The 21,365-nt window shown below is 37.6% G+C and overlaps 1 protein-coding gene across 1 annotated transcript in view; it reads right to left on the bottom strand.

The window, feature by feature from the left end:
* Positions 1–21,365, bottom strand: part of plppr1 (phospholipid phosphatase related 1) — a 45,412-nt gene that overhangs the window by 23,068 nt on the left and 979 nt on the right. The window contains exon 2 of the mRNA XM_024299445.2: positions 6,576–6,686. Within this exon, the coding sequence (XP_024155213.1) occupies positions 6,576–6,635 (60 nt within the window). The 5' untranslated portion in view covers positions 6,636–6,686. The remainder of the gene's footprint in view (positions 1–6,575; positions 6,687–21,365) is intronic.

Here is a 21,365-nt window from a genome sequence, read left to right as displayed (position 1 = left end):
AACCCAAAAACCAGCAACGACCCCTGTAATGGTGAATTAGCCCCTCCCATGACTGAAAGCACAGACTACAAACCTTCCAGAGAAACCTGTTTTCTGTCAGCCTCCCCTCCTCATGCAGGGATGGCAGATGTTTGCTTCAACATTAAACTGATTTAAGCCACAAATGCTTTATGAGGACTTGTGCTGTTAGTAAATTCTTTTCACAAAAGAATTGAAATTAGTGAGCTCTCTCAGTTTTGTAGCTTGGCTCTAAATTGGTGCTAAATTAGACATCACATGACATGTATGACAACACATTAACAGGGTGGATAAACAAAATCGGATTAATTCGGGCGGATGTTCCCCACTAAATATTGGTTTTGAGGCTTAAAACTAACACAGGATGTCCATCACTGTGCCTAATAGCAACTTATTCTTGTTTGACCACAGTCCATCCAAGATGTCAAGAGTTAAGCCTTAGCTGGAACTAATTACAGATGTATTGGTGTACCGCAGGGCTAGAATTTCTCATAGAAAGGTCAGGGTTTCTTGAATTTCTCAATTAATTCATATTTTATCTCAAATCTTTGGTACTACTTTACCATAATACTTTCATTGATATAAATAAACTCCAGACTTCAAATTCAAATGCTTTTATAACTTATTGTTTTATGTCCTTTAGCAATAAAAACTAAGAATACATAAATACAAACACCTCATTGTTCCTAGGCCTTTCCTCCCATCGTCATGGTTTTTTGAGGGTCAAAACCATCAGCAATCATTTTGCTTGTGCCATACAAATCCAAAACATTTATAAATCTATTCCAGACGTGTTAACAAATTGATCAACTATCCCAGAAATTGTTGGGCAAAAGCAGGGAAGAATTTAGACACCAGGCTGTTGCAGGGCGCTTTAGTAACCCACCATTGTGATTACATCAATGTAACTATCAATGTAGCTCTTCTTTTCTTCTCTGTAGTTCATACCAAATTGTCATTTGTTTATGACAAGAAATAGACTAAACTCTAGATTAGGAGGCTACACAGCACTCCAACTATTAACTAAGACAGTTAGTTTGTTTATCAACCATTTACAAAGCGTTTTTATATGACCCTTGTGAAAATAAACACATTGGTCACTCGGTCTTTCAATTGAGGTGCTACAATATGACTAATAAACTACTAGGAACGGCACAGTTATTATATTACCCCGGACTTACACCGCCAGCGTCACGGCTCCATTGCGTGCGCCGCAGTCTTTTCGTAACATTAAAAGTGTGAGAGGAACTTCCACTGCAGGCGTTCACGTCCTGTGTCTGCGGACTGACCTCTGCGTCGCTGAGAATTTGTTTCGTTTGGTTCAAATTTTGACTGACGACGCAGCTGATCGTCATCACTTTCTGTGAAGTTGGGGCTATTCACGACTTAAACCAGAAACCAGGCGAGCGAATTTAAAGTGTATCCGGTATATTTTCAAAATAAAACAAACTTTCCGCTTAACTCGCCGGTTTCAGCGTGTCGTAAACATTACGTAATTTTCGGGTTACTCACAGTGTGTTGCCGCACAGCGTTGTCAGTCATAACCATGGACGACGAGAAGCTGATCATAGAGATCCAGCACTACACTGTCTGGGCTGAGCTTTCACAGGCTGTGGCTGGAACAACAGCCGGTCTAAGCCATCGGTTGTAGCTAGTCCACTCCCGCGACGCAACGAAGCCTTGACGCTAGCGGTGTAAGCCCGGGGTTATTCAATCATTTAAAATCAATGTATTAATATATATAAGGCATCCACAAATGCTAATAAATGTTTTATAAGCACAATATTAATGCTTATGATGCATTAGTAAGACATGTAAATGACAGTCTTATAAATGTCCTAATAAAACATTACCAATGCTTGTTAATGACTAGATTAAGGAATCGTAATATAAAATGTTCTCTAGCCTACTAAAATAAAAACGCAAGATTTTCAAAGTGATTTTTTTTCATTTCCTGAACAGTAGAATAATCTAGAAGATGCTGTAGAAAGTGAATACAGTGTGTGAAGTCTCATTAGCCTTTAACATTAAATAATGCCTGCAGCTCTGTGAGTTACATCACTTCATCTGGTGTATGTAGGTTAGTCCTTTCTGCTTCTCGGTGGTTTAATTTCATGTTTCTACTTTCCTTCTCTTCCTGTCATCTCAACTTCTTTTCACTCTCTCCTTGTGTCTCTGCTTCGTCTTGGCTTCCCTCCCGGCTCTCCTATCTTTTTTTCACATTTTTATTCGCTTTGATTTCCCACAATCCTGTTTACCGCCACTCTGCAACAGCAACTGTGATCGCATAAGGAAGCAACAAACAATCATCTTGATGTTAAGAAAACAGCTGAAAGAAAGGCAACAAGTTCCACCGCTAAATAAACAAATCATCATGAATAAGCATCCTCCCCGTCACGCTGCCTCTGGCACTGAAATAAACGTCTCGGACGCCCCAATCAGAGAGCTTTCCTTTGGTCATGTGACAGCTGTATCCCTCAGCCTCTCTCTATTTGTGACAGGAAGGATGAGTTTAAAAAAAGGCAGAAAAAGAACAAATGAGCATGAAAACCAAAAAGACTGAGACGAAAAGTGAACAACAGTTGTACTTGGAGAAATGAAACTTGGTGATAAGGAGAGAAAAATTGGTCTGGCTGCAAAAAAAAGAGAATTAAGGCTTAAGAGGACATAAAAGAAAAGCAGGGTTGAGAAGATTGAGAAAGGAAAAAAAGCTTAGAGGTCTTTGACAGCCATGAAAATATTCTAAAGATTAAAAATACTCGCGACAAGGGAAGATATCCATTACTAGAGCTGAATGGCTCCATAACTGCAATGATAAAATTTGCGCTTTTTGATATTTCAGAGCTTAGACTGAAACGAATGTAGATGTTAATGTTTAATTGATGTAGAATATATTATTTTAATTAGTACAGTCTAAAACTATAAAAATCAAATGATTAATGTCACAATTATTTCTATTCATGAATTATTTATCAGTGCAGCATTCATAGTTATTATAGCTTACTCTTTTCTCAATCATTTGCGATGAAATTTTTAACCTAACGTATCTTAACATATTCCTTTGATGTAGAATTTAAAATTCTCCATTAAAATAAAAAAGATTAAAGTCATTTATGATTTTTTAAGCTTTAAAATAACCACCAGGTTTGCATTAGTTCTACGGCAGATAACAGTCAGCAGGGCTGAGGTCTTTATCCTTATAGAGCTTTACAGCTTAGACATTGAAAAGGACGCATAAAAACATTATAAACAAGAAATAGAAGTGTTAATCATTAACTTCAATTCAATTCACAAAATACGGTGAACAAACAAAAAAGAAATCTATAAAAATTAATATTTGGTGTTTTCATCCTTTGTCTTTAAAACAGCATCATTTCTTCTGTCTACACTTGCAGTTTGTGAAAGAACTTGGCATCCAGGTTGTTCAAAACATCTCAGAGAACCGACCCTTAGATCTTCTATGGATGTCGGCTTTCTCACATCCTTCTGTCTCTTCATCCCGAACACACTTTATGATGTTGAGATCAGGGCTCTATGGTAGCCACACCATCATGTCCAGTACTTCTGGTTCTTCACGCTGACCATCGTTCTTGATGACTTTGAGTGTATTTTTAGGGTTTGTGTGCAGAAATTTGAGGGCCAGTTGTACCCCCTCCCTGATGGTACAGCATGATGGGTATTTGCCAGTATGTCTCATGCTTGAGTTACTTTTCCTTGTTTCCAAAACAGAGGTATAATTTTTCAATTGCAACTCTTCTATGAAGGCCACTTCTGGCTAGAGTTTTTGGGATAGTCAATGGGTCTACATGGGTCTCACTGATTTATCCCAGTTGCTAGATATCTTCTGATTTTAAAATATAATACGCAGCACTAAGATTCAATGGCGTACCATGGCATCTACAATCTTCAATGTTTCTTTGAGGGCAAAAAGTAGAAACATCAAATATTGATTTGGACTTTCCTTTTGTTTTGTCACTTTGCATTTTTTTATCTATAAAAACAATTTATATTTTAGATCTAAAAACATTCTTTGCTTACAGCATTTTTTCACACTTGCCTAAAACTTCTGCAACACTATGTTTAGGGTCATAGTGCTACCAGAAGTAACAGCTGTGACACAACGTTATACTGGAAACAATAGAACTATTTACAATACCTCTGTTAAACAAGTAAACAGTCCCTAATGTTGTACAAAAGGCGCTTGGCTGTACATGAAGCAGGGATTTGTCTCCACACCATTATGCCCCTACCACCGTGTTTCACAGCAGGAACTGTGTTATTTAATGTGAAATATTCACTTCCTTGAAAGTTGTTTAAAAATTTGCAGTTTATCAATTCAACAGGTAACTACTTGTTGACTTTCAAACAAGTTCACTCCTCTTTCACCCTAATATAAACAGGGAAAACTGTGCAGTAAAAATACATACAGTTCGATTCTAAGAACTTTGTTTCTTCTGTTTAATAATTCAACATTGATGAAAGCTGAACTGGGCCTAATCTTTAATCACTTATCGCTTTTACTTTGTTTCGTAATCACCTTTCTACAACAACTGCCTGTTGTTGGGATATAAATTAGAATAGTCGTAACCACCCAAGTAGACAGAACCTCCAAGCTAAAAAATGGTCCAAGACAAACCAAAGGATCATGTAACCATAGTGTCTTTCTCTGTATGGTCAAAGTGCTTCCCCTACCTCTATTAACAAAAACTGTCTAAAAAGCTTAAGGTAATTTCACAACATCAAAGACAGACTTTACACGTTTGTCTTTGCTTCTAACAAAAGTTTCTAAGAATTCTCTCGAACAGTGATCTATATTTACTGCGAGTCCTCTCTACAGCTAATACCTGACAAGCACAAGAAACAAACATCACATTATTTCCATTCTTCTCCTCCTTTGAAAGTCAAAGCTCAGCAAACATCAGAAGGAACGCGAGGTAATGTTGCATATTAAAACCCCCAAAAAGTGCTGAAAGACCATAAGTCAGAAAGTATAAGTGAGACACAAAGGTCAGGAAGAAGAAAGGCAAATTCTTAAACAAGGGAAGAAGGAGGACAAGCTAAAAGTGTGTACATGTGTCTAGAGAATGGCGATGAAGACAAGAAAATCCCTTTGAATGAAGACATTTATGTGACTAATTAAATAGCGGACACTGAAGAGCTCCGTCTGAATCACACATTCACTCATCTATGCAACAGTACTGTGACAGAAATGCTAATAAATACAGAATTGTATTTCTTTACTCTCCCTTCATACTTAAAACAAAACACAGTAGTCTTTATACCATATTTTCAACCCAATATGGTTTCAAAAGGGTTTTATTAAGCACTAGAATCAAAAGTGAAAATTGTTCAGAAAAGCAGGTCAAGCTCTTTCTTTTTGTCTGTTTTCTTCTCTGTTATGCAACTTCCTGGCACACAAGTTAAGAATTTCAAACATATTTGAGGCGACTTCCCAAGATGGAAAAGAACAGATGGAGCTTTGCACTTTAAGAGATGACTGGATCCCAGTTAAAGGGATTTAAACTGATCCACACATGAACACACGAGCGTGGAGAGGAGATGCAGGCTTCTGAGTCCACCACATGATGTTTAAACACTTATAGCTATAATGGGCTACAGAATATTGACATATCTAAAAAAAAAACATGATGATCAAAGACAGATTTGGTCAACATTATGGCTTTCTTCCATGAAATCTCAAAGTCATTTAGGGACTTGGAGGAAAAAGGGAAATCTGAGGAAATTAAAGTTTCCACTAGTCCATACAACTTCAAATCTATTCAGTCTTAAAAAAAAACAGGCAACTTACAAGATGTTAAAAAAAAAATCATCAGACTGTAGTTTGGGTATTATTCAAATTTCATCCATTTCCAATGTGTTTAAAACCTTTTTTTTGACAAACATGTGAAAAGTGGCTGTTTGGTCCAGTAGTTCTGCTCCGCGCACAAAGCCTATTCAGACAGAGAAAAGCTCAAAGCCAACCTGAGCTCCGTCTGATTGTAATCGAACTGACACCACCTCAAAGGATTGGTCCAAGACCGGTTCTGATTAAGTCAAGACTGAAAAGTAGTTTCAGATTATCTGGGCAAACAAACACTGGTTTGCTAGAGTAATGAGCAGCCACCTTCAGCCCCATCAAAGTGCTTCAAAACTTCAATTAAGTAATAGATTTATATGAAAAGATTTCCGTTTATAAAAAGTATGCAATAGTTAAATAAATCTGTATCAAATTTAGGATCACTATGTGGAAGTTCTCTCATTTGATAATAAAAAAAATATATTTTTTTATGTATAATCTTTGAATCTGTATGATTTCTGACAAAAAAGGGTAAAATGTTGGTCTTACAAACAGGTTTTTTTTTCTATTGTTTTTTATTTTATTTTACAGTCATTAAGAATAAAGCCCAGAACTAGCACAAAAAAAGCAAAACAGGGCGGGGCAGGGCAACAACAGGTGAAAACACTACAAATTTAAATTGAAGTATTTTTGCGCTTTACAGTTCAGGCAAATTTCAAAAGACAAAAACAGAAACATGTGTGCACATAAAGGCTCTTACCTCCACAAAGATGAAACATGGGATGATGGAGTAGCTGTGCAGAGTGTTGTCAGTCGCCATCTTGTCTTCTGTCAAAGAGACTTGTGCTTTCAAGATTCACAGCAGCTCACTCTGCAAAAACAAACATTCAGGGTTAGAGTTTATTACTAATGAATATAAAATCACTACAGATTTAAATACTTAAAACAATCATTTCTTGGAGTTTTTTTTTTTTTTTTTTTTTTTTTTGCTGACTATGGCTTACAAGTGATGAAATCCCCCAATTGAATGACTCAACTCTGGAATATTACACAAGATATTCCATGTCAAAAACTTGTGAGGTCACAGCCTAGTCAGATGATTAACTCAAAGCACCTGCAAAGGTTTCAAGAGCCTTCAAATGACTTCTCTGTCAAGACCCCTCACAAAGGGCAAACCAGAAAAGCTTATTGTGGAACAAGTTGGTTGTTCACAGAATGCTATATCCAAATGCATTAACATAAAATTAAGAAGACGGGAACCGTCAACAGAGATGGCCGTAGACTCAACAGGATTGTTAACTAAAAACATTTTCAAGATCAAAAAGAATTTCATTGGGGAAGTCAGAAATAGTAGGCTGAGGGTGGAGTCAGTGCATTAAAAGTAACCAGACACTCATAAACCACTTCTAAAACCAAAGACATCCAAAGTGTCTTAGCTGGACCAAAGGGAATAAAATTATTGGGCTGAATTAAAAGAAACATTTCATCGATGTTCCAAAATCTGGAGGAAGAGTGAAGAGACACAGACTCCCTAAAGCTTGAAGTGTGAAGTTTTCACTGTCAGTGATGATTTGGGATACCATAGCATCTGCTGATGCTGGTTGGTGGTATTTTGCAAAGATCACTGTCTGAATTCAGGAGCACTTCCTGCTGCCTTCTCCTGAAGGCTGTGTGGAGATACTGGTTTATGTTTCAACAAGACTTATCACCTGAGCACAGTGCATTAGGTACCAAAACCTAGTTCATTGATCATAGTGTGACTGTGTTTTATTAATGAGATTTAGATTTAGGGTGCATTCAAACTCAAAAAGTCTGTTAGTCCAGACCAGGTCCACTTGATTTGGTCCGAACTGAGTCCTTAACGTTGTGTTTGGTCCATGTTCAGACTGTCAACGGGGCATTTCTATTTTAAACTAAAGCTCGAAACAAAACAAGTTCACCTGACTGAAGATCTCTTCAGTCATTGGCCAGGAATTCAAGGGCTGTTCAAAGCAAAGAGAGAAAGAATATTTGAAGACACACACCAAGGTGGTTACTGAAGAGACATCTGCTAAAAAGGTGCTCTGATAAATGTTTATGGCATATAGACTGTCTGGAAAACAGTGTGAGACGCAAAATGCATCATGTTAAAATTGTTTTAATGAGCCTGCATTCATCCGACCACAATTCAACAAGTTGCTGAGTTTCATCGTTGCTTCGCTACTCTGTTTACATCCTAGCTATGGTTGCCATTTGGTCCAGTTGATCTGCTTGGAGCACAGAGCCTATTTAGACTGAGGAGACTCAGAGTGAACTGTAGTTCAGTCCAGATCAAAACAAAAGATGAGGGCGGTTCCTGGTACCGGACCAGGGTCCCCTTGGGTATTCTCGGACTGAAAAATGTTTCTGCGTTAATGAGGGAAACGAACTCTGCTTCCCTTTGAGCAAACCAAATGTGTCAAGTCTGAATAAAGCATTTAAAACATGCTTTAAAAAAGCTCCAAATGTAGGTACCACATCTGGAGCTTCTTCATAAATAGATTATGAGGAAACAATAATATTTAATTCCATCTGAAACATTGAAACTTTTTATTTGAGCTTCTGACTGCTTATGTATTGTGTGCTGACACTCAATACACACAACCTTTTCACTTCCTCACTAAGCATACTTTTAAAAATTAAAAATAATTGGAGCCAACACAATTCACTGTATAAATTTTAGGTGGCATATTATGATATAAATCCAACTTTTTCCATTGAAAGCTATCTTCAAAGCAGAGATATTCAGTCTAACTCTTATGTCTGATCAAAACTGAGCCAAATAGGTGCATGATGATTTTATTGTCTACTCAATCATGAGCTTTAGAAAAGTCATAGTGGGCATGTTAAAACCACAGAAGAGTGTTTGTCTTGCAAATGTCCCTGTTTTTAGAATAGCCATCATCACAGAACGGAAAAACTATCTTTACATTTGACCAGATTTATATGAGGTCCCTCATGTAAATAGTCTGTGGCCTCAATAAATTGTTTGATTCAACACACAGAACCAAGTTACAAAAGCACACAGTAACAGTTCACAATTGATGCTTTTTTTCCCTTTTTTCCATCCAAAGGACACCTGAACCTTTTTTAAAGAATTCTTACAAATGCATTACCACAATGTAAGAGTTTAAAATATTATGTTATTATTCTTACATGTACCGATTTACTCCTTTTTCCCCATTGCAGCACGAGTGTTCTGATGCATCAGATTAGAGAGCAAACAGCACGAATGCTGACACACTTTTCTAGGATTTAGATTTACTATCATTTACTTAAAATCTAATTCTGTGAACCTCAGGTGAGTATTTCTGTAAATAAATCATACCCATATAGCTACCACATCAATCAGTTTTCACAACATCCTTTAACAAAGAATGTTCAATTGTACACCTGATAGATTACAACGGAAACACTCAGTAAAAATAAAGTAGTTAGTCTTTCATTAAACACATACAGAATTCCCAGACTATTAAACTTAAAGCTTTAGTCGCACAGAACCCTATGAAGGTTAACACGTCTGGGTGCTGTAGGTTTTTGGGTTGTCGGGGCATGTGAACATTTTTGTCAGTGAAGTTTTTTAAACTGAAAATTGCACTTTACCTCACCGTCACTGGAGACCTAGAAGATGCTCACTCTCCTGTTCAAGCACTCCTCAGTTGGGTGAACATATGTCATTTAAGGCTGAACTTTTTTTTTTTTTTCTCTTTCATGAATGCCCGTCAGTTCTCTGAATTTTAGAGCATCCACTCAAGGATGTGCATGCCTCACAGAGCCTCCATGTCAGGATAAAAACCCAAAAGAAATCCATGAAGAAAGTGAAGGATAGATGCCCATCCTCTTAAAACCCATTACCAGTCTTTCATTATTCATTGAGTTTTTAGCAAAAAATAGATTACTGTATTTTACGCATTAAAGGCACACCAGATTGTTGAACTAATGTTATACAAAAGGAGAACCAAACTGTAAGGCACATTAACCAAGTCAAAATAGTCAGAGAGAATTCCATCTTCAGTCAGTCAGACTGTAACTTGAGAACTGTTTTGCAACACTCTACATGTTAGCCACGTTATAAGCGTTAGCTATGTTAGAAGCGTTAGCCATGTTGGCATATTCACAATACCTGTAACTCCCAGCCTTGTTTCTAGGATGTAAAAAACAGACACATCTCGCTACAAAAAACGTTATTGTGACTATGCTAAAGCCCAACTGTGTTTGTTACGTAAAAAAAAAACACACACACACACACACTATGACACCAATACACATTAGCTGCATTAAAGCATACACAATGTCCCCATAACCCACCAACCAAAGACTTTGACAGAGCGTCGAGTTCCTTTCAAAATTGCTTCGACTCAGTAAACACAACCAGAATTATTCCAGACGTGTCAGAAGTCAGAGTTCTGTCGCCCCTCTGGTCCCTGGTGGGAGCCATCTACAGAGTCCTGAAGGCACTACATCTCCCAGCAACCCTAGCACACACTCCCCAGATGCCGCTCAGCTGACTCTCATTGCCAATCACTCACAGGACACTTAAGCACTCCACAGAACCGCACTCATTTCATTTATTCATTAATAAAGCACCTTCCACCACCAGGCAGTGAGGCCCAAAGTGCTCAGTCTTGTTTGTGCCACCCTGTCTGCATTACTGAGCTGTTTCAATCTGGACCTGATCTATTTCCGTCCCTGCTTCATCTCTGAGTGCTTGCCGCCTGCCCTGAGCTTTGCCTGGACCCTGACTACTCTACTCTCTTCTTGGATGATCCCATGCTCGAGACTGACCTCTGCCTGTCTGACCCTGATGTAGACATGTGGACTTTAAGACAACACGAGGAGCGCCGGATTATAAGGAGCACTATCGTTTTTTGAAAAATATTAACCCTTTTAAGTGAGTCTAAAAGTCTGGAAAATATGATTACATAAATTTCATCTCCGATGTTGAAATGAAATAATGTCACTGAAAGGAACAGGTGTCTTTATTATTAATATATAGCTGTAGTTCCTTAAAGTTGACTTAAGCAATACTTGACTTTAGTTTTGAACTTAAGCACCAATGAATATAGCTCAATGGGGTCTGGGGGGTGTTGTTACAGAAGCTTGCAATTTTAATTTATGATATAGATTTTCTTTTTTTAGGAACTGTAAGGCACAAAAAACGCCTTTTCTGTTAGTTTTCAATGAATTATTTTGTGACTAAAAGCCTCAGTTTTGCATAGTTTAGATCAGGGGTGTCAAACTCAATGGAACAAGGGGCCAAAATCTAAAACACACCTTAGGTTGCAGGCTGAACAGGATAAACATTTATTGAACACTCTAAAACTTTGAAAAACTTTAATACCACAGCTTTTAACATAATTATGAACTAGGTATATAGAATTTCCTGCGAAAATGGTACCGTGAATGCTGTAAGCTGAATTTGGTCGATGAAGATACTGAAATTGATAGTTAAAAAAAATGAAGTTAAAAATTGTAAATAAATAAATTAGAAAAAAGATTTACCAATAGTTAATCTAATCAGGGGCTGGTTAAAAATGATTCAGTCCACACAACCTTTTCTAACCTCATTAGATTAAAGGTAACTTCTCTGCTTCCATTTCCCTAAATTTTGAGAGTTCTGCTAAAAAAAAGTAAGGAATGCATTAAAAAAAGAAAGTCACAACAGTATTACAAAACAAAACAAATCATAAACACTTAAATGGAAGTAGACTTAAAGGTTTTTCACTTACATAGCCAGATAACACAACTTATGTAAATCAATAAAGAAAAAGTCCAATGTGTTTTGACTAAAAATTGAAGGCGTCAGGTTTAGTTTTTTTCTCTTAGTTTAAAGAGAATTTATAATGTAGCCAGAACAGAATACCAGCTGAATTGCAAAGATAAAAAATAAATAAATAAATAATGTCAATATTATTTATTTTGTACTTTGTTCCTGACAAAACCTACATGGACATTTTTTCTGCTTTACTTTTCACTATAAATTTTAGCTGAAAACCTGAAGTTCCTTTAAGCTACTCTGAGGACAGAGCAGCAAAGGAAACAGATAAAACAAGTCACAGTTTGACTGCTGACTTGATCATTTCACTGAAGGCTTTGTGACAGATGATTCAAATCAAAAATATTTAAGAAGACTGCTCTCAGTGTCGGAGGGTTTGCTCCGCAATTATTCATTCCTGACTCACCAGAAAAGCCTCAAGGCTGCAAAACAACTGGACTCAGAGACTGTAATATATTTACACAAATTCTCCATTTCTGCAACCTTGAGATGTTGCTCTGAAAATGTTACAAACATATCCAGCAAATAGCTTTTTAATTTCAGTTCTAGGACATTTAATTACTGTCAGGTTAAAGGTGACGGGATCGTCTTCCCAGAGGAAAACTCATCACAGGAGAAGCCCACGGGACTTGTCAAGATTCATCAACATCCAGCCATTCAGCTGTAAGAAATGTGTCTCTAGAAGTGACTGCTCTTCTCTCAGAGGCAGCAGGAGCTGAATATGAAATATTGAACCCAGAAATGGATCTGAGTAGTTGTCTCCTGGTCTCCAACTGGATTGTTCTGCTGGTAATGCTAAGTGATGGGAAATGGGTGTCATCTCACAATGGTGTCCTTCAGGATAGAGCTGGTTTTTACAAGTGGTGATTAAAATATATGTATATATTCCCAGTTAATGAGTCACCCTTTATAAAAGGTTACTTTAGGGCCCAAGGCCTTGTTAGACATTCACAAGGATATTCATTCATATTTGGTGCTAAAACTATCTCTCCTTGAGCCTTATAAGACACAAAGTTGATTTGAAAACGTGTGTATTCATTATAATATTTGATCAAGCTGTAGAAGAAGGTCGAATTCCAGTGCGGTTCACAGAACAGCACTTCTCAAACATCGCCAAGGTTCTTAAATGGTCAATGCCACATTTGCTGACGTTTTCCTTTAACATTTAAGGGATGACTCATAACTTTAAGGTTTTTAAGCAACATATCCAGCTATAGTGCTTTGCGTGAACAAACATATGGGGTCTAAAAACCAAAATCAGAGTCTATATTGGATAGTTTTAAATTGAAGCTGTTGCTCACCCCCCATCTCCTCCAAATAACCTTGTTTCAGTTTGACACTTTTGCTTTAGAGGGACAATAGGAGAATCAGTCCTTCTGATGTCAAGGGAACCTGGACTTTGATAGGTTAAGCAAGCCAATGGGGGGGAGTACTGTAAACACAATATATATGTATATATATATATTGGTGCTGTGAATTGATTAAATATTAACCAGACTAATTACACTTTTGGATTGTGATTAATCACAATGTTATACTAGGTAAATTTGATATGATAATATGTAGCTTTTGAACAAAAACAGGCCAGAGAAAAATCTTCTCCTTCATTTTTACTGTCTGGATATTTACAATGTATCAAGCATTAACTCAGATATCCCAGAAGTGTAATTTGTGAAGACAAGACACATCAACAGTAAGATAAGCAGAACTATGAAATTAAAATATAAAAAAAATGTTGTTATACAGTAAAAAGAAAGAAACAATGTTTTTCTGCACGTTAAATAAACTTAAACCATGGTCCGGGTGAATGGTTGATTCTGATTGGCTGCTGGGTGTGGATGCACAATAGATGTGTATATTATTAATATTCAGTTGAATATTTGTTCTTTTGTAAGTAACCATGCCGTAAGTAGCCGGCGAAGTCTGCTTTGTCAGAAATTAAGGTACGCCATGAAAGCGTGGAACCGTCCGACGGGAAGTAGAAGGATGTGCAATTAATTTGCGTTAATAAATAATAATGCACTCATTTTTTTATATTATTGATTGCATGCGTTAATGTCTTAATGTTGACAGCCCTAATATCTGTATCCACTTGCAGACAACTACATCCATGTACGTCTTTGTTTTCCCTCATTTGAGGTGGCATCTGGATCTAAACTGTACGGCTGGATAGCTCCAATATTGCTCGCCATTTTTGTTGGACTGGTAATGTTAGTTTGGGGTTATGATGGACTGTAAGCTAGCAGGAAAACGTGTAAACAAATGGATGATGGGAAATGAGTGCAGGCTTGCTGAATTTCTGATTAACTACTACCGCTCTGCAGAAACTATGTCCTTGGAAAAAAACTTTTTTTTTTTTTTATTTAGCCTAAAAACTGCATAATTACAACTAATGCGAATCCCTTGAAAATAAATCAAAAGATATTTAGAGTAGACTTTAAACGCACAAACAAATCCCGGCGTACAGGTTGGGAAAACTGCATGACTTAGCACAGTCGCACATGTCAATAATGTCTGATCTCAGAAAAAGACAAATATTCATCTCAACCGCCAGTTTGAAATACACAAGTGGAGATTTTCTTACATCTAAATCAAATTATGTCAACTTATTAATGTAAAAATCAGAGTCTACTTGCAATAGTTTGTTAAAAACAAAAAATACACAAGTGTTTTCTCTGCATTGGTGCTGGTATTTATTCAAGTCAGATTTAAAAAAAATGTACAGCCACTAATGAGCACTGCAGTAAAATGTGGAGTGTGCAGTCAAACTATACATATTCAGAAAATCATAATGCATTCAAAACTAATGCTACAAACTCATGTCAAAAACTACACAAATTCATTTTTTATATAAAAACACAATGGTCTGTTTTCTGAAATTACAGTTAAAATATATTCTGGACATCTTTATGGCATAACTGTTTAATGCAATTTTAATTTGCTGCTTTTCTAGACTCCCTCTTTTCGTTTAAGGTATGTTTGAAAAAAGAACTGCTCTTAGTCAGCAGAATACGTGGATCTCATTTTGCATCATTTCTTTCTCCTCTTTCCCCGACCACATAACATCACAGTCTTAAAAACAGAAAAGTCTCATGGTGAGAATTCTTGCCAACAGAGCATCTTTGTTGCTATATATAGTCTCTGATTCGCCAATTGAGACACAGTTTTTTTTCCCCGAAAATGTCCCAAAGGATTTCAATCATGCCGTTATTTTGGACTCGGGAGAAAAATATAACCGACTTTGCATTTTACAGCATGACAACAACCATTGTGTCAATTTGTTCTCTGGGCTACTTTTCTAAAAAAAAAAAAAAAAGACTTTAAAGACTTTTAAAGTTGTCTGCCTAAGTCTCAACTGAAACAAATACAAGCAAAACACAATATTTAACCACAATAAGTAGCACAAATACTAAATATTACAAGAAAAAAACTGATTTATTAAGACAAGCAGAATAAAAATGTTATATAAAAATGGAGAGTTGATCAACAACCTCAGGGGGCTGTCATGCTGTGGGTGTGCAGGGTTACAGAGGGGCTCTGTACCCAGGAGCCGGCACTGTCTGGCTGCTGTCACAGCTCAGACTCCTGCTTCTTCACATTTAATTACCTCTTATTTGTCAAACACAAACCATCCCCGACCAAAAAATAAAAGCCCTGCACAACTGCTAAATAAAAGTGAGGTTACATTTTTTCGGGGCTTAAAACTTTTTATTTTGTTTTATTTACTGGTGTTTTTCGTTAAACTGCTACTTTGATTATGCTAGACCTTAGAGTAGACTAGACCTGCAGGGGTTTATTTTAGCCCTAAAACAGGAATTATTGCAGTTTCCATAAATATGAATGTTAACCTTTTGATTTAAATGTAAAAAAAAAAACAGTTAATCTTATATTTCCGCTCTGTTTTGAGAAAAAAATAATTGTTATAAAACATTTTCAGACCTCAGTCTAAATTTAGATGAAACAGTCTCGATCTCTTTAGTTCAGTTACTTTGGAAGCACCACAACACTGTCTGCTATTGTAATGGAAGCAAGAACAGCTGTTCAGCAGTGGCCTCTTGTGTTCTCCGGTGAGGATAACTGCATAAAAAAATCTAAAACTATGATAGGACTTAAGTTAGTCAAACTAAAGAGGAAACCACAGATGTAACCGAAATCAGCCCAAATTTTAAATAGAATTTGAAAAAATAAAATTCTACATTATATTAACTATCTTCAAGCCTTTGATTAGTTTCACCCAATGAGTGTAAAAAAAAATTTTTCTTTAGAAACAAACTGAAACTGCTGCTTCACAGAACATTGGCTTCCTCTTTAACTGTTAAAAAACAAAAAAGGACAGGTCAAAATAGTTCTTCAGATGAGATTGGAGCCAAAGAGCAACAAAAAAATTTCACGATACACTTTTAATTTGCTGTTCTCCTAATAATCAAAAATCCAATAATATTATGACCCGAATGAATCAGAATCTCCTCAGACATGTTGTTGACATGTTTCTCCAGAACCACAGATGTCAGAAAAGCAGGTCACTGGGGTACAGCAGCACACAGGCAAGGTTGGTTGTTTCAGCATTTATACTGTAGAAATGTGAGTGTTTGCAAGATGTGGACAAGTAATACCATCGTTTGAGAATTTAAAAAAAAGTGGGATTTTGGCTGTAAAAAGCAGAAGAAAAGTGTATGCTGCAGCAGTGGATACGGTTCATTTTTCATTATAAGAAACACTAAATTGAAGGATTTGCTTAATTACATAATTACACATTAAAATCAGTATAAAATTGGGTTTGCTATAAAGCAATTTCCTAAAAATGAAATGTTTTTAACTTATCAAGAACTATATGTTTTTCAACGCCTTTATGGACAAAAAAGTTGCGTAAACCAGGTAGAAATGTGCATACCAAAATCTGAACTGCAAACGTTGGTATTTGTAAAGGTAAATACAATCATCTCAAATGAAACATTGCAAATCTAAAATGTTGACATTGTGGCAGAAGAAGCTCAGTCAAGAGAAGCTGTGAATGGATCTCTTTAATGTCACAGAGCATTTATTTTTCTACAATCATGTTTTTGCAGTTAATTGTTAAGGCATATGTGCCTGAAACTGTTTTGCTGGCCTGTTAGCACACTGACCTCTCCGCTCCCTAAAGCTGAAATTTGGGATGTTAGCAGCAATTGCCACAGTGCTGATGGACACTACTAAATAAAGAGAGATGTATTTGCTTGTGCATTACACATGTTCGCACAAAAAGTGCAGAGATCCAAGTTATTACCTCAATATTTCAAGTCTAATCACTATTTTTACCTTCTGAACCTGTTCCAGTAGAACTTACGTTAAATGTTGGTTCTCAAAATGTTTTTTACTGCTGCTCTACACCACACCGAGGGTCAAAGGCAGGGCATTCCAGAGTCTAGGGTCTACTTCTTGGTAGGACATGTCCACAAGTTTTCAACCATTCACGCCAATGGTCCCGCCCACAACATAGAAACAAACTTCCAGAACTACTGCCGCTCTGGAGAAACTATGTCCTGAATACAACTGTCTGCAGCAGCCCCTTGCATACCCACGAAAACGAGCGGTTGGAAACGTGCTGACGTAAGCATGATGCCAACCGCTCCCTCCAGGAAGTGTCAGCTCCGACAGCTCCGCCCCCAGACTAACACAACACTCAATTTCTCTACACAACTACCGGTGAACAGCTAAAAAAAAAAAAAACCCCTTTCATTTTAGATGCAGAATACCGTATATCTTGCAGTTGTGCCCTGTCTTCAATAAATTCCAGCTCAAAACAACTGTTTTTGACTTTACAAGGCTTTAAGATCTCACACCCACCCCCTACACCAGTCCAGCACAGCCATGAAGAAGTGGCGTGTGTGTGTTTGTGTTGTGAAGCAGTGTAGTGATAGCCAGGCCTACTAAAGGCAGATCTATCGTATGTGCATCCATCTTTGAAGAAGAAAGGATTATTTTCGTGGGAGAAATGCAGGCACACAGATTTTGTCTGGGATGACGTCATGAAGGAGACTGCAGCGGCAGGCGGAGCTTCAGGAATCGAGTCGTTTTACTTCCGGGTACGAAAAAACTCACGAAAAATAACTAATATTTCATAAATAATTTGCTTTTCAGTGTTTCAAAGGTAATAAATGATCGTATACATGGATATGGTTCACTCTGACAGGCTTAAGAATCATGGTATTGGCCCTTTAAATTACATTTGAGGTTCAGAAACGATACAATAAAGAATGCTGGAGTAAAGGTATATATAACCAAGATTAGATAACCTTAAACACTAGACGTCATCTTAATAAATCTATGTGATGCCAACACTACCTCCCATCTCCAACACTTATCACCTGTATCTATCAGCCTCCTTTGGTAAAGGGAAGGTCACAAAATCTCCTGAGACGTGTCCTATGCCACTCCACAGCGCCTAACATTCCCCAGAGACATCACTGACAGATCTATTGCCCAGTCACCCCCATCCCCGATCTCCCACTGCACTAATAACCCTCCCCCCCTCAACATATATTTGTAATCATAGCCTTGCTGGCACTCAACCATGAAAAGGGTGTGAAATAATGCCCGCCTTTGAACGTGTGGCTGTGTTCAATCAATAACAGTTGTATAATGTGAGACCAAAGAAAGCGTAGTGGATATCAGACTTAAGTTTAAAGGTCACAGCATCTTCACTGCACTCTGTCCATCTGCTGGTGTGTTATGTTTCATTTAAACGTGCCACATTAACGGGCGTCTGGCCTGTTTTCTTTGTAACAAATAAAATCCATATATGAGGTGCTCCGGATCATAAAGAGCATAGTCCTTCTTTTTTGTTTATTTCGGCTTTTAAGTGTGCCTCACTAGGATATGATTTCTCAAGGATTTGATCAAATAATTAATTAAATGAATGATGTTGACTTATGGCACACTGCCTTTCAATTTACCAAATTTTCCACACGTACAGGTGCACCAGATTAGAAGCAGCCCAGTCAATGGGTGGTCTATTTTTGAATTTATGTTAGTTATAAGGCACACCGAACTGTATGGCGCATTAACCCATCCGCTCTCCTAGGCTTATTTACATTAAAAGTGGGGTCATCTAGACCCCACAAGTAAGTGCACTGAACTTTTTTTTCAATTATTGTCGATCTTTACTGGTGTCCAATGACGGACATGAAGCCTTGTCCACCTTGTCCACCTTTGTCATGGAAGGGCTAACACCTCAATGTAAGGGTGGGGTCATCTGGACCCCATGGGCAAGCACAAGGGTTAAGCAAGCCCAAAGAGTCAGCGATAATGGGTGTATTTACACTGGAAAAACGATTTGTTCCAAATCAAGTCCTAAACCTTGCATTTGGTGTGTATTCAGACTGAAGTCTACCGGAGACTTGTATTCCAGACTAACGCTTGTAAACAAAAGCACATGACTAAAGATCTCTTTGGTCATTTTCCAGCAGCTAACAGGGGCAAGTCAAAACAAAAAGAGAAAGATGGAGGTGCTGAGGTTTGCAGGTCCTTACCAGGACTGTTCAGTTAAGTCTGACTGGAAACGAACTGAGACCACCACGAAAGATGGGTCAGAGACTGGTTACTGGTTACGGACTAGAGTTCGCATGAATGTATTTAGACTGAAATTTTGTTCCGGATTATCGGGGTAAACAAACTCAGGTTCACTTTAAGCAAACCAAACGCGTCCAGTCTCAATAAACCCTGTAAAGCTCTACACCTTAGTCCTAATTATTACAAACTGATACAGCTAAAATAAACGTTACTGTGACTACGCTAACTACCAATCTTGTTAGTAACATATAGAAGAAAACGCAGTCCAACATTGCTACACGTTTGCAACATTGGCAATGTTAGCCACGTTTGCATATTAACAATAACATCCAACTTTGTTTGCAACTGGTAAAGAAAACTGACATTTTGACAAAACACTATGTACCTCTCAAAATCGCTTCGACATCAGTAAGCACAACAACAATTAATCCACATATAAGGTGCTCCAGATCAAAGAGCGCACATTCATTATTACATTTTTTTAATTAAGGCTTTTGAGTACACTTTTTTGCAGAATTTCTTTTTGCATAAAATGATACATTTTCATATAACCGTTAGAAAAGTTAGTGTAGAAGGATACAGATGGTTCTACATACAGAATTTGGATGTATCTAACAATCAAAACTTCACTCGAAGTTCCATCAAATCCTCCAACCAAGATGAAACATTATCTATGGCGGGGTGTCAAACTCCAAAACACATCTTAGGTTGCGGGCCGAACAAGATAAATATTTATTTAACACACTAAAGCTAAATTTTTAAAACGTAACTTTTTAACGTTACTATGAATGAAAGCAGACAGGAATATTATTCCAGAATAAATCAATTTAAACCTTAAATAACTTTCAATATATTACTCTCCATGAAAATATTTTGTCAAATTTATTTAAGTTAGAAATAAGCGCAAAATAACTTTGGCCCACTAATAACAAAAAATAAAATGATCTGAAGGGCCGGATATAGGGAGAGATCCGGCCCCCGGGGCCTTGACTTTGGCACGTGATCTAACCACCATTCAAAACTTTTCTGAACTTTTATCTTAACCCTCGTGGGGTCCAGATGACATAACCCTTACATTGATGTGTGATTCTTCCCATGACAAGTTGGACAGGATTTTATGTCTGCCACAGGCACCATTGAAGATGAAAAATCCTTGGGGGGAAAAAAAAAAAAAAAAAAAGTTCAGCGCACTGTCTAGTGGGGTCCAGATGACCCCACTTTCAATGCAAACAAGCCTAGTATAGCACAAGGGCTAAACCATAGCTATCCCAAAATAAGAAAAAAAACATCTTAGATAAACAGACGTATGTTTATTTGAAATGTTCCTGTTTAAAAAGAAAGTCGGACATGTAGAGGCAACCTGAAGACAACATGAACTCTATACTCAATAATCTTCCATATTGTCAATGGGAAATGACAAGTCAGCATCACCCACAGCAAATGACTCCATGGTGACCTCAGCCTCTTTCAGTGACTGTATAAGAGAATTGGACTGAGTGTGAGTCATCCATAGAAAATGACTTACTTAGTCAAATAAGTTGCCATTTTTTCATGATACAGACATCACCATGTGGGAGCAAGAACCTCAGTAAGCAGTACTTGGTCCGAGTCCAGACAGTAGAGAGCTTGTTGGAAGTCCACGCCCCTTTCACTGAAAGCAGGCTCGGAAGAGTCTGTCAATCAAAAGTTTTGAATGTCAAGGTAGGAGCCAGCAGGCACCACATGCTTTTTAGCATGAATAGCTTGCAATAAAGAAAGGTGTTCGTTTTTCAATAGAACTCCATGGGATTTTGGGTTCTTGGAGCCGGCGGGTATTTGGAATACAAGGGGGCAATGTAGTTCTCATATACAGTCAGAGGCTTGTTTACTCATATGAATGTACTGGTGTGACACAGACTTATAGAAACTCCTATAGCTGTCCAGTAGTGGCTCCATTCCAACGATGTTTGCTGTTCTCACAGCCAAGTGAGCGCTCACCTGATGTCTAAGCCATCTGCCATCTGTCTGCTGAAAAACACTGCTAGCCTACACAGACGTATCCCTGGATGCACCTGTGAGACAAACGCCACACAAACAAAAAACCAAAGGAACTCCATAAGGAAGTTCCTGTTCCCGGCGTTCAGTCAAGGAGGGTTTAAACGGAAACACTGCACAAAGTCCCATAAGGAGCAAAGGAGAAAATAGTCTCCATCACTGAGGAGATGTAGG

The sequence above is a fragment of the Oryzias melastigma genome, linkage group LG12 (genome assembly GCF_002922805.2).
Source record: "Oryzias melastigma strain HK-1 linkage group LG12, ASM292280v2, whole genome shotgun sequence".
NCBI classification, from domain to species: Eukaryota; Metazoa; Chordata; class Actinopteri; order Beloniformes; family Adrianichthyidae; genus Oryzias; species Oryzias melastigma.
Note: the sequence above shows the minus strand (reverse complement) of the source record. Positions and strands in the feature narration are given on the sequence as shown.